Source organism: Orbicella faveolata, unplaced genomic scaffold (assembly GCF_042242905.1).
Source record: "Orbicella faveolata isolate gen_17 unplaced genomic scaffold, um_ofav_v1 contig_1, whole genome shotgun sequence".
NCBI lineage: Eukaryota > Metazoa > Cnidaria > Anthozoa > Scleractinia > Merulinidae > Orbicella > Orbicella faveolata.
In genome coordinates, this window is record NW_028301536.1 from 25,489,358 (window position 1) to 25,503,145 (window position 13,788).

At 37.1% G+C, this 13,788-nt stretch overlaps 2 protein-coding genes across 2 annotated transcripts; one reads left to right on the plus strand and one right to left on the minus strand.

The window, feature by feature from the left end:
• Positions 1 to 541: 541 nt before the first annotated feature.
• LOC110043741 (PRELI domain-containing protein 2-like) lies at positions 542 to 5,552 on the minus strand. The gene is made up of 6 exons (XM_020749239.2): positions 5,359 to 5,552; positions 4,129 to 4,186; positions 3,650 to 3,723; positions 2,189 to 2,343; positions 1,462 to 1,570; positions 542 to 962 (listed from the first exon to the last, which is right to left on the minus strand). The coding sequence occupies exons 1-6, from the start codon at positions 5,431 to 5,433 to the stop codon at positions 903 to 905; spliced, it is 531 nt and encodes a 176-aa protein (XP_020604898.1). The 5' UTR covers positions 5,434 to 5,552; the 3' UTR covers positions 542 to 902.
• Positions 5,553 to 5,630: 78 nt separating this feature from the next.
• On the plus strand, positions 5,631 to 13,108 carry LOC110043652 (uncharacterized). The gene is made up of 8 exons (XM_089297358.1): positions 5,631 to 5,773; positions 5,865 to 5,936; positions 7,856 to 8,016; positions 8,616 to 8,699; positions 10,257 to 10,445; positions 10,927 to 10,977; positions 12,352 to 12,402; positions 12,849 to 13,108. Exons 1-8 carry the CDS (start codon positions 5,683 to 5,685, stop codon positions 12,972 to 12,974), a joined length of 825 nt encoding a protein of 274 aa, XP_089153484.1. The 5' UTR covers positions 5,631 to 5,682; the 3' UTR covers positions 12,975 to 13,108.
• The last annotated feature ends 680 nt before the right edge of the window (positions 13,109 to 13,788 follow it).

Here is a 13,788-nt window from a genome sequence, read left to right on the forward strand (position 1 = left end):
TTCACTCTAATTTGGTCACTACGGTGTCACACTGAACAATCCAGAATATATTATTTCATCCCTGGATTTGGTGTATGGAAAGAGCTACAATACTAACCAGGTGTAACAGTGACACCTTTTATTTTCATAATGGTTATTTTGTGCCAGCTTTAAGCCCTGATTACTGTTAGTGTTAGACTACGCCAATGTTCTCGATTTGTGAAGACATTCTTCGATTGCGATCACTCAACTATATTACGACTTAAATATATAATCATTTGAGCTTTACTGCCACCTCATTGCTTAACCGATGTGAGTCTATAATTTTCACCAACCCACTTTAACCATCTGGAACAGTTTCTTGACCTAACTCTTTGCCGTTTGGTGTATTTGTTTTTATAACTTTTACAACCCTATTTCAAAATGGAGACGTTATCCCACTGTATATGTTTGGATGCTTGTATTTCACGACCCACTCTTTTCAGTCTGTCAGAGAGACGTTAGGGGCTTTATACCGTCTCCGATTTTGTTGATCAGTTAACTGAAACAGCAAACCAGTATGGCCAAGCAAAATATTTCTTTTTATTATCTTCTTGTTATGCATGTGTTACATTTTATTTTCTCAGAAAGGACGTAAATTAAGGCTTTTCAAGCAACAGACATTTCATCCCTTCTGTTGTAGTGTTATTGGATTTGTTAAAGAATCTTCCTCAACATCTCTCTACATTCTGCACGTTTGTTTTCGTGTATTTAAGCCGGGTGTGGCAGTTGAATTTTGCTCATATACAAGAAAATGTATAGTCCATAACGTTGAAAAAGAATCTTTCAATCGATGAGAGAAGTACTTATTGAGTGAGCAAATGGCAAGCACGACAGACGAGCAGAGCTTGAGTGGGAAAGCATTTTGTTTGAGGCTGATTCTTTTATGCTTCAGTGTATATTCCGCTCATAGTCATTATGAGATCTTCCATAATGTGGAAGCCCTGCGAGGTAATAGGATGGAAATTATCAGGAAGCAATTACCAAATAGATCAACTGACCAAAAAACATTATACTGTTATAAAGTGCATGAAAGAGTTAAATGAAGCCCTTGGGGCAGGGGCAGAGGAGGGAGGGGGGAGGGTCATGATCAGTTGGGTGGCTTGTTTGCATTTCAAAATGTCCTCATGTCACTGTTTTATCAAAAATCTATAAAAGTTCTTAGAAATTGAAAGAAAATTTTTGAAGTACTGTTGTTGGACATGACTGCATTTTATATGCTCCTGCTACTCTTGGCAGGAGCCGTTGTAACAATTATAAAGCCCAAAAGAGTACATGTAACACCCTCTTTCATTTCACGAGAACTTACATGCAGCAGTTTGAACCTGTATCTTTCTGAACATTGCGCAGGAGTTGGAGTAACGAAAATTCATCACGTAAGAATGATTGATGAGATGAAAATTATTCACAATAAATCATAGCTTAAAATTAGAGGAAAGCTACCTTTTTAGCTCCACGTTGAAGAAACGTCTGTCCAAAAGCTTCCATCATTCCACCAATCAACGAGCCAACACCATAAACATTGATAGAACCATGCTGTTCAAATTTTGTCCTAGAGAAAGATAAGGATTGTAATTGTTTTTTTTTTTTTTTGCTTAGTAGAGATAATCAGTCATCTAAATAAGTAGTCTCTTCCAGGCGTTCAGTTAGTTTGGGGGTTCACTTTCTCTACCCGCGCTTCTCCCCTATCTTTTTGTTCGCCGTTTTCCTTGCCGTACCCAGTAAGTAAGTAAGTTCCAGATGTTTACACTCCTTTTCGTTCACCTTAATAGTGCACCATTCAGGTAGAGCAATATGGCAGCTCCATACTGGTCTAAACTACAAGTTTGTGTACAATATTTTGATGAATATCTGAAGTTTGGAATAACACATCAAGGACTTCTCTATTTATGTTCACAATCCATAATATTGGAATTTCTTGACTTCATCTACTGGATGGTTTTTGACTTAATTTTTTATTGCGTGACAGTGAATTAACCATCTATTAATAAAAGTCTTACACAAAAAAACAGGGTTTATTGTAGACAGTTACATTCCTTGGCTTGATAATGAAAAGGCACTGAATTGCTTAGTCACAAAGGATTTTTAAATTTTTTAACTTGTTAATATGTAGCTATTAAAATACCTACATATTAACAAGTTACTTGGCTGTAAATATTCAGCTACACACCAGTCTGGATTGTTGCCGCAAGCTCTGTAAGTGCTGAACTCTTCCAGGGAGGCATATTTGGACCATGTCAGGTTATAACTGTGAAGACGAAGACATCTGTCTTTTCTGTTCAGCCATGCTTCTTCCTCTACCTCAATGGCTGAGAAAGGACACAGCTAGAAACAATGATAAGATTATCATTCCACTTGGAAATATTTATAATACTTGTAAATTATCTATCATTGGCTCAAAACTAAGATTTAGCATTTATTGTTTTCAATGGGTGTTTTACAACATAGGATTAGAGGTAAGCATGAATTACTAGCCTGTAGAATTCTTTGCAGTAGGAAAGGTAGAATAATTTATCCCTCAGAGATCAATAAGACTGAGGTACATAACAAATTCCTTTAGCAGCCCAAGTTTTGAAAACTGTTTAACAGTAGTTACAGCTGAATCAGACCATGCACTGGGGCTAATTGGCAGGCGCCAAGTCTTAAGGAAAGAATTAGCCAAGTTAGGCCAAATATTAAGTTAACTACATGTTTATTGAAAGTATAATCTACAATTCTCATTTTGGCTCAGTATAAAACCACACAATAGGCCCTTTGCAGCTAAGCCATCACGTGACCTATTTTTTCATAAAATTATGGGCTATAATGTAACGAATGCCAGAAATGGAAAAAGTATGTCGAAAATATCAAAATGGCCAAGTTTGAGGCCCCCATCATTAAAGAAGGAGATTTTATGACAGTCCGAATTTTTAAAAGAATAAGAAGATTTGTATGGAAAAAGTTGCTGGAGAGCAAGACCTTGCTCTCCTGCAACATTTTACATACAAATTATCTAAATTTTCCAAAAATTCAAACTGTCGTATGAACTTACTCTTTAATTCCAGGGACCTCAAATTTGTCCATTTTGGTATTTTCGATACGCTCTTTCCATTTCTGGCATTCTTTAAAAGGACACAGTCAGCTTTGGGACCGCGCTGACCTGGACACTAGTTTTTTCATTTTGAAAAAAGTTCACCTCAACCTGAAATCAAAGTACATCTAGAAATCTGCTTCAATCTTCACAGCGTTTTGCTTGATTTTCAATCGTTTACTGAATAGCCTGTTTTTGAGTGTGCTTTTGCTCATTCTATTATACTATTTTTATCATATTTGGTTAAAAACATTATGGATCGCGTCTCTGTGATATGCAAATTAGCTATGAAATGGCATCTAATGCGCATGTGCTCCAGCTGACTGTGTCCCTTTAAGTTAAAGCCCATAATATAAAAATTTCCTAGAAAAAATTTGGTCATGTGACCCCAGCTGCAAAGGGCCTATATCGTGTAAAAAGTACTCTTTTTCTGTCTAAAAGTGACAGACATAAGTTCTTCCTCAAGTAATCTCTAAAGTCAGGCAAAATGCAGCATTCTCAGTAACAGACTTGTACATGTACTGTATACATGATAGTCTTACTCAAAAAGCCTTGACATACCTTTTTAAGCAGACCTGGTAAAACATTCACACATTCTCCTCTTCTTAACAGATACTCCTCCCCAGTTTCTGGGTCTTAAGAAAAGAAGAATGAAATTAAAGGCTGCAAGGCTGTCTTTGTAATTCATTGAAATGACAGTAGGTGGACCTCTTAGTGTCAGAAAGGGGCCTTGTACAATCCCTACACCACCCTGCATGAACAGGGCCTATTTATTCATTTTCTGGGACAAATGAATAGAGTTTGACATTATTAACATAACAAAGCTCAGTGGTCAGTTTGGAAGGTCAATACTGGTACCAAAATCACATTGTCATGGTTAAAGGAAGGTTAAAGGAAGGTTGCTTTTCTTACATCTTACATTTGACTAAATGAATATAATTTACTTTCTCCTGCTGCATCACTATACAGTATTACAAATCTAAGAGAAAGTGTAAATAATCGGGTTACAAGTTCGTAAGTAGAAGTAGAACAAAGAATACCTGTTCTATGTTCCAGTACTGTTACAGAGGTGACATTGGTATCTTTACCACAAGTATACTGTTCCACATACATGTAAAGTGGTGGAAAAAAACACAACAAAGATAAAGTCTTTGAACATCAAATGCAAAATTTGTTCTGATATAAATAATTAGGCTCCCAAAATAACATGCTTCACCCTCCCCTTAATTAATCCTCACAAAAACACCCCCCCTCCCCCCCTGAAAAAGAAAAAGAAAAAAAAAAAAAAACGACAGCAACATCAAACAAAAAAAAACACAAATGATTAGCCTATTGGGCCCAAAGAAGTTGACATGTTTGATGAGATGATTAAAGTTTTAGAAGAAACATGCAGATCAATAGAGTTGTAAAGGTGGCATTTTGTCTTTACTTTGACTTGGCCATGTGTCCACCCTACACATGAGCTAACAAACACTTCTGATGTGTCCTTGAACAGACTCAAGCTAAGAAATATAATTTTCTGAAGATGCTGAACTACCCTCAAGTGATTTTTAAGGCATGCTACATATACACGTACAGTTCAATGTGCCAGTGAATCTTCCATAATAAAATTGAAAAGATTGTTCATAAAAAATAGGCAGGAGTGCTGAACTCATTAGGGGGAAGGAAGGAGGGTTTATAACACTTTTAAGGTAATCAATCAAGTTTACTTGTAGCTCATATACAACTACCAACTCAACAACATATTTTAACACAGTCTCTTTTGTCAGCCAAGACACTGTAAAATACCGTGTACATCACAGTGGCCGTGAACAAGCAAGGCGAACCAAATCCAGCGCTGTCATTGGCTAGCAGAGCAGGCAAGATGGTGATATCTTGCTTGCTCAGGATAAATATTACCTACTCTTTCATGCAAGATATCTGGATATTGGCCCATATTTATTTTGCGTTTAGGGACCTCGACTCCATCTTGGTCCATAAACACACACAAACAAAGAACTAGCCATCTTGAGTTGACCTCACGCCAGGTCAATACTGCAGTTTGTACATTAGCTAAGCTTTAGATTCAGTAAGCTTCTGTAAGCGAGCTTCCCTTTCTCTTAGTTTCAGTTTAATAGCTATGCTTAAAACTTGACAAGAAGAGTATATACATGTACAAAGGAAATTATCGCGGATGATAATTAACAAGGTGTGAAAGAAAAGGGCAATAAGTTGACTAACCTTCAACACAGGTAAGTTAATTTCCGTAGATCTCACATCAAAAAACTTACCTTTTGAAAGTATGCACGACTAACTGCCTCAAATGGATGTTTGAAAATATAATCAATTTCCACATAACGGACCATTTCCGCAGTTAGTGATGGTATCAGCCATGAAATCCGCCTGAAAATCTTTCGTGCACTTACAGCACCGTGTAAACACGCACGCTTCACACGCTTCCTCTTTCTCTTCAATCTCGAACCCACAGTCTTTCCGGCTCGGTCAGCGGCAAGCTATTTTTACCGCGATATATAACAAGTCTTACAATAGGTCAACTTGTAACTCATAAGCCAATCAACGTGAACGTTTCTAGTATCCCAACATGGCGGATCATAATGGTTGATTCTTGTGTGGCAGCCGTGTCTAGAACGGTTAAACGGAAAGGGACCGGCCTAGAAACTCCTAATTATGGTTCTTCTTGTAAAGGTAGCATTGTCTGCACACTTTGAAAATATCTTGGTTGTTTTTGTATTGCCCCGAAATGGAGTGGGCTAACACTACCTATGTGTCCTTGCAGTCAAGCTAAAAATACTAAGTGAAGATGGTAATGTCCTACAGAGTTGCGAGAAACAAGTTGTTATTGGCGAAGGTAAGCATACTTGTAGATAAAACATGTTGATTTGTGAGTACGTACCTGCATAACGCCTAACAGGCCAATATTTTGTTCAGAGTTTTATCAATTAGCTCATAAACTTACATGGAATTCGAAGCTTCCAACGGTGCAGTGCTCAACCAACTGTGAAGCCAAATGAGAGCTGGTCACAGCGCTCAGATGGCAAAGCACTGGTTTTGTTTCGTAGAGGTTATGGGTTCGAATCCTGTTCAAGCCTGAAATTTTTTCAGGCTTTAACCCAATGATGCCTGTGCGAGCTGTAAACTATCTCCCAAATCCCTGTGCTGGCCGTAACTGGCCATAAAAAGGCATGTGAGAACAATCACCTTTCCTAACCTCCCTGAAGAATTTTGAGCTCTCCTATTGATCTAATATTGTTAAGCACAAGTAAACCAATCCGAATCGACTTTCTGAGCATATATTTTGAAGACTTCAGGGGTTCTATAAAGACGGTCTTTTGTCTTGAAATGGTGCGCTCAAAATGTGCTTGTCAGTAATCATGGTACAAAGCAGATCAAATCTACAAACTACCAAGGTCTTGCGGAATCATTCCTAACACAGAGAAATAACTTCTTAACATCTCAATCAACTCGATCGACATCTCGATCAGCACTTTATCAACATCTTGATCAGTACTCAGCTGAAACTCAGTTGACACTTGGTCAACATTGTGATTGAAACTTGATCGACACTCAGTCGACAGTTGGTCGATAATCAACAGCCAAGGCTGCGCTCTAGCTGCACCTGGTCACCTCAGGTGACCAGCGCCATCTTCAGGCGACAAGACATATGACTGTTGCAAACGTTACAGAACTCACCAAACGCTAAACAAATGCTAACAGATGGCCAAGGCACTAACAAACGCCTACAAAAATGCTACTGACCAGACTCGCTCCTGGTCATAAACTATGTAAAATTTCATTGAACTATATCAAAAGCTACAAAACGCATCAAACGCTAACCAAACGCTCACAGATGGCCAAGACACTAACAACCGCCTATAACAATGCTACTGACCAGACTAGCTCCTAGTCATTAACTATGTTAAATTTCATTTAACTATATATAGGAGGGTAATACATGCCATAAAGATTTTCAGGAGTAGAAGTAGAAGGAGGGGGAAAGGAAAGAGAGAGTAGAGCAGAAATTTGAGTGTAAAGTATCTATAACATCTACCACTTCACTGAAGAATAAAAAATATTGCAGCCTAAAATTCTTCTCCTGGCTGTTGATGACTATAATTTTCCAGTAATTTAAAGAGAAGTCACTATTCCATACTGTATTTCTTTTATGGGCAACATAAAATAGTTAGTTTGTCAGTTTGAATAGAGTTTTAATATTCTCAGTGTACAACTTACCTGTAGGCTTGTAACAATTCATATTCCTTTGATTTGATTCAATTTCAATTATTGCCTTTCGATTTCGATTATTTCAATTCGATTATACAAAATATTAATGGTTTTTAATTCTAACAACATGATACACAATGTAAACAACAACACAAAATGGTACACGAATTGCAAATGTCTTTACTCATCAATCAAAAACGCACATTTTAAAGAGTTCAGGATTCTAATTTCACAATATAATAACTCACTGAGGGCATTCTGGGAAAGGTATGCAAATAATCGAACCAAAATCGAAACGTGGAATCAAAGAATCATGAATTGAACCGAATGGTCATAATCGCGATTAATCGAGAATTCAATTAATTGTTACACCACTACTTGCCTGATCAATAATTTGCATGACTTCCATTGCTTTCTGCAAAATGAATACAGGGATGTCAAATGAAAACGACCTTGCTGCAAAGCTTAACTTTATTGAGCTAGTTGTGCAACCTGAGTGGAGTGGCAGTTGGACTGAGCCTAAAGACAAATCTGTATTTTTTTCAGGGGACAGTGAAGCATCAGATAGCTTGGACAAGTGCTTAGAATGCATGCATGCTGAAGAAATCTGTGTCATACCATATAGAAGTGAATCATTTGACCAGGAAGTTTGTGTAGCCTCTGAGAGGGATCTCAAATGTGAGGTGGAACTCCTCTGCTTCTCTAAGGTATGTCAAGTAACGGTACTGTAAATCAACCAGTACAGTGCAAATTGGCGGAGGTGGAAGCGACAGAGCTTTGCTCCTTTAGTAACATTTTGTTTTTAGGCCCCTAGAGGAAGTAAAATCTGTGATCTGACAGATTTTCATTTTCTTAGGTTGGCATTTTTGAAGTCAGTTTGCACTTATGTTATTCTTTTTTTTTTCTTTTTATAACTTTGTTTAGACAAAGAACAATAGCACTAAGTGCTGTCAACTTGTTAACTGTAAGAAAGGAGCAAACTTGAGTCTGCCAATTTTCAAATTGATTTGCAGACTTACTGTCCACAAATTATAACTGTATCATTTTACGTTGAGTCATATTTAAAATTACATTTCATCTGTGTACGATAACATACAGTGCGGGCTTGTACTTTTTATCCATTTGTTACATATGTTCACGTTATTTGTAACTTACTTACTGTAACTCTTTGGAAGCACAATGCACTTGTGGTATTGTATTTTTTGTTTCTGTGTTCTTGTTGTTAATAATTATTGTGAAATATATATTTTGTAGATCGATTGTTAAAAAATGTAAAAAGTGCAAAGCAAGTCCTTTTGTCTTGCAGGCCAAAGACTCCTGGGAAACTACTCCAGAGGAGAAGATGTCCTTAGCTTTACACCATAAAGCCAAAGGGACAGACTGTTTTAAGGTTGAAAATCCATTGAGGTTGAATTTTAATTGGCATACATGTATATACATATCCCCAGCAACACATACATGTATTGCTACATGTATCTTTATATGTACGTTTGAAACAGAACCTTAAGAGTCCATTCAAGTATTAATTACAGTAATGTGTTGAATTTGGTGTAGAACCTGACCGTGCAACAATTACCACACATAGCTGACTAGATTACAGTATTGTTTACACCATTATGGACTGGTGCTTGCTGCTGGTGAACAAAATAAGCATTTTTTATTGCATTTTTTTTCGCCAATTGGAGAAGAAGCTATTTAAAATGGCTTCTTTTTCTATCAGCCAAAATAATGTATTACATAACAAAACCTGAAGAGTCCATGCAAGGGTTAATTACAGTAATAAGTTGAATTTGGTGTAGAACCTGTACAACAATTATAACACTTGGTGTTGTAATACTAGATGCATGTAGAATGTGTGAACCACTTGGAATAATTAAGTTATGAATGCGTGCAGAATGTGTGAACCGCTAGGGATATTTAAGCTATTAATTATTATTCAATCTCAGTGGAGTTTAACCATTGTTCGGTTTAAATGTAAACTTAGCACTAATCGCATCGTGTTTGAGAAGTAATAAAAACTAGAGAGTCAAAGAGCATGAGGAAACTCTTGGCCCACTAGATTACGGTATTGTTTACGCCGTTATGGACTGGTGCTTGCTGCTCATAAACAAGCACATTTTTTATTTAATCATTATTTTGGCTGACAGGAATATAAGCTATTTAAAATAGCTTCTTTTACTACCAGCCAAAACAATGTTTATAAGAGTAACTTGTTCAGAGACTAACAGTCTCAGTGACCTGCATAGGACTGCAGGATCTTTTTATAATTTGAAATGATATGTTTAGCTGCAAAAAGAACAAGTTTTGAAGGGAATCCATTAATGTACTGCATAAACGTAGTATGCATAACATAGTATGCTACAAGAAGACCTTGGATGGTAAAGTTAATTAATAGATAGACAATGATACATGTAGTTTCAAAAACTTTAAATTTGTATTTCTCAGAGTTAAGCCAGGGTGTTCCTTTTTAATGTTTTTATTATCACTATCATTATCACTATCACTATCACTATCACTATCACTATCGCTATCATTATCATTATCATTATCATTATCATCATCATTATTTTTTTTTTTTTTTTTAATTTTGTTCCTGAGACTACATTGTATAACTGTAACTGTTATGACTTCTAACTTGAAACAAGTATATACAGAGAGATGGGAACACTATAGTGCAACGAAATACTAACTGCTGATTTACAACTGCTGTATATAGCGAAATAACTGTAGCCAAGACAAAGGAATATTACATGTAATGAGATCCATTCACACAGGGCTTATACATGTAGACGAAGACACTGCTGTAAAAATTCAATGCAGGAGGGGTTTTTTGCTTCAAAATCAATTGAAAAAGCTACTGTACCTGCAGTCTTTCCACAGCAACATTAAACCCAATCACTATACTGTAATGTAAATTATACTTGTGATTTTCCATTTATGCTTACAGTCTGGCAAATGGGTCTGTGCTGCAAGACGTTATAGCCAAGCTCTGAAGCAGTTGCTCTTAATTGGTGATGCCATCTCTGAAGAACAGAAGGAAAAGCAAGATGAGCTCAGGGCCTCTTGTCTCCTTAATTTATCTGCATGTCAGGGGAAGCTTGGACAATATGAATTTGTTGCGGCAAACTGCACAAAGGTTAGGGAGGAAACCATGTGTACTATAACTCTAGTAATCATAACATTTTTATTACTTAAGTTCCAGTTTGTACTCACATACAAAATCATTAAAGGAAAACCACGGGACATTCAATTTTGTCTCTTGAAAAGTCTTCCATGTAGATACATGTAGGTTGGTTGTACATGTAACTTTATTTAAACATGGCATCAGTCTATTTTAATACTACAGGTTAACAGAACCATGTACAGTGTATCAGTAATTTACAGCTAAATACATGTAACCTTCATTACAACATATTCATGAAATTTGTAAAAAAAACTACATGAATTAAGTTTAAAAAGTAACTAATATAGATGTATATTCAGCAACCAAGGAATTTTCCCCAGTCAGTTCAGTTTCCATATCTCTTTCCTTTTTAATATTAAGTTCTTTATCCCTAATAATAGCAATTTTTTTATTTAGATATTCTTTCTTTTGTTGTTATTTTTTTAATGTGTAGGTTCTCGCAATGTTGCCAACAAATATCAAAGCACTCTATAGGAGAGGACAGGTCAGATATTGTGCTCTTTAAGTTAATATGTTTTTTTTTGTTTTGTTTTGTTTTGTTTTGTTTTTGCTTTTGTTTTTTGATTTTTGTTTTTTTATCCAGGAATTGCTGTGTAATAGTTTAGGAGGTATTATTTAGTATCTTTAAAAAAAAAAATAAATGATAAGAAGATGTCCTACAGATCTGTTCAAATAAACTTTAAAGTTTGAGAAGTCTTACAGCAGTTAGTCAGAATGAAGTTGACATTTGGCACAACCAGATACCGTGTTAATGTACTTTTTACTTATTTCTTTTCTATTGTCATTAAGTCAGATTGTGCAACCCACAATGCAAGGATTCAATCTATGTGTTTACTACTGTTATTGACTATACACATGTACAGTAGGTTTAAAGTAGGGTTTTGTGACAACAGCTTTTGGGCCTCTTTATGGTTACAAATATCAGCAAACGGTTTATATAAATTTGGAAGTTTCTCAGTCGAGTGGCACTTGAGCCGAGTGGTTATTGCATTGAACTCCACAAAGCAGTGCGCCCAGTAGTGCGAGTTTGAGTCCTGGTTGGAGTTTTTGCATTGAGTTCATGAGAAAGATCGCGGTTCTCATTGTGCCTGTCTTGACCCGGCTGTATATACAGGTACATGTGAATTTGTTTCTGGGGGGTAACCCTGTGATGGACTAGCATCCCAGTCAGGGAGGAGTACATGTAGAAACCTCGTAGTCACTGAAATTATGGAAACCTGGGCAAGCTCTTTCAGGCTGGAAAACTTTGGCGTGGCACAGACTTTTTCTTCCTCTGCTTGTCTCTGTTTTTTGTTTGTTTGTTTGTTTGTTTGTTTGTTTGTTTTTGTTTTTGTTTTTGTTTTTTTCCTACATACATATACCTAAGTATTCCCAATTTGAAGAGGAGAGCTTTATCCTGCAGTAGATGACATAAGTTAATACAATCATTAGTTTTGTTAGTTGGTAGTATCCCGTTAAGAGTCTTAGCGCGCCGGCAAATAACGATTAAAATACACAGCAATGCTTAAGGTTACTCTTTAAAATTTAAAGAGTTAAGTCTCCCAAACAACAATAATTATTTTCAGTACGTGTAAGTGGGAGCCGAATAAGATAAAGCAAGTTATACTAATGGTGGCAAATCAGACCCTAACCCTAAAACCAAACCCTAACTCTAATCACCAAGGGTGTTGGCTTTCTTTTCACTGCTTCTAAGGACCATACTTTGTGAAAGAAGAGATAGATTGTACGGTCTAACAGTTTACGCTCTGTCAGTATCAGACTTTCATCTCGTTCTGTATACCGGTACATGTTATAAATGTTATAAATATTGTAACCCGGCTGTTTTTCCTGTCCCTAATCTTGTCATCTTTCTTTGCAGGCGTTTGTCGTCTTGAATGAATTCGAGAAGGCAAGGGCGGATTTAGAGAAGGTAAATCTCGAGATATTTCTCAAGCGTTTGTCATTTTATAACTGCAACATTACAATGCCACACCCCAGCGTATGGATGGGAGCATGCCGCCATTAGAGTATATAAATGTGGGAAGTACAATTCTATTTGGCTAAGAGGCTAGCAACTTAGGTTAAATCAGTTTACAACCACAATGGATTACATAGGCCCTATTAGAAAAGCGGGAAGTGGACTGAGATTGGACGTGGGAAAGCAAATTAAGATACAAAAGTTTAATATGAGCGAAAAGAAAGTAGTAGCAGCTCTGCCTTAAAAAAATACCGCATTTACGTTCACCTTCATCATTTCTGACTTTGCGCGAATTGCCGTCCTTCACCAAATTAGGCAATGTTACACGAGAAACCGGACTATTAATTTTTTTTTCTTGTTTATCTGTAACCATTCATTTTTTACTGGTTTTGTTCCAGGCTTTAACTATTGACCCTACCACCAGAGCAGTGCAAAATCAACTCAGAATTCTAAAAGAGAAGGAAAGAAAACACGATGAACATTTATCAAGAGCGCTTGGTGCCATGTTTGGACGTAAAGTTTAATTTACCGTCATGAAGAATGTCAGAGCAACTCTGAAAGATTTTGGGCTCGTTGAACACTCGAGAAAACACACTGCAACGACTGGAAGATGTAACATTGTGACAATAGTAATAAACGTATCTTCACTTCATTACAATCCTTTCGTTCTTTTTATGTACCCTCACTGCTGGAATACATGTAGTCACGAAATTATGCCGCTGCATTGTCAAGTGTTTCTAGGGCAATGTGGTTTGCGCCGGTTTCGCTACCTGTTAAGTTCGCTAGGTTCAAGTTCGCCACATGTTCGCTACCTCAGCTAACCGAGTTTGGCACGGCAGTGGATGAAAGAACGAGGAATAATCTATATGTGCGTGAAGGCATTGGTCTATATATTTAGTTTTAGTTTTATCGATAGTAGAAAATGTGAATTGAATAGCTAGCGAACTGGAAGTTTTGGGTAGCGAACATGTAGCGAACTCGACAGGTACATGTAGCGACCTCCTTACAACCTGCCTTGCGGTTTTGCGTTTTTACCCTGTTGCGCGACTTGCGTCTAAATACTTGCGATGAAATGCAGGAATCGATCCGAGTACACTGGCAATGTCGTGTTCGTTCTTGTATTGAGCTATAAGCTGCTTCGGGGAAACCGTTTCGGGAAGTACCGCCATTGGAATGGTAACAAATTTTCACCCACCCTCCTCTCCTTGGGCGACGTCCGCGATGCTTCACTTCTAGCATGTACACCCCATATGGCCCAGGAAAAATTATTAATTCTCCCGTAACTTATTTACGCCAAGGCTATGAGTGGCTTTCGTAGCCACCTACTAATCACCACCG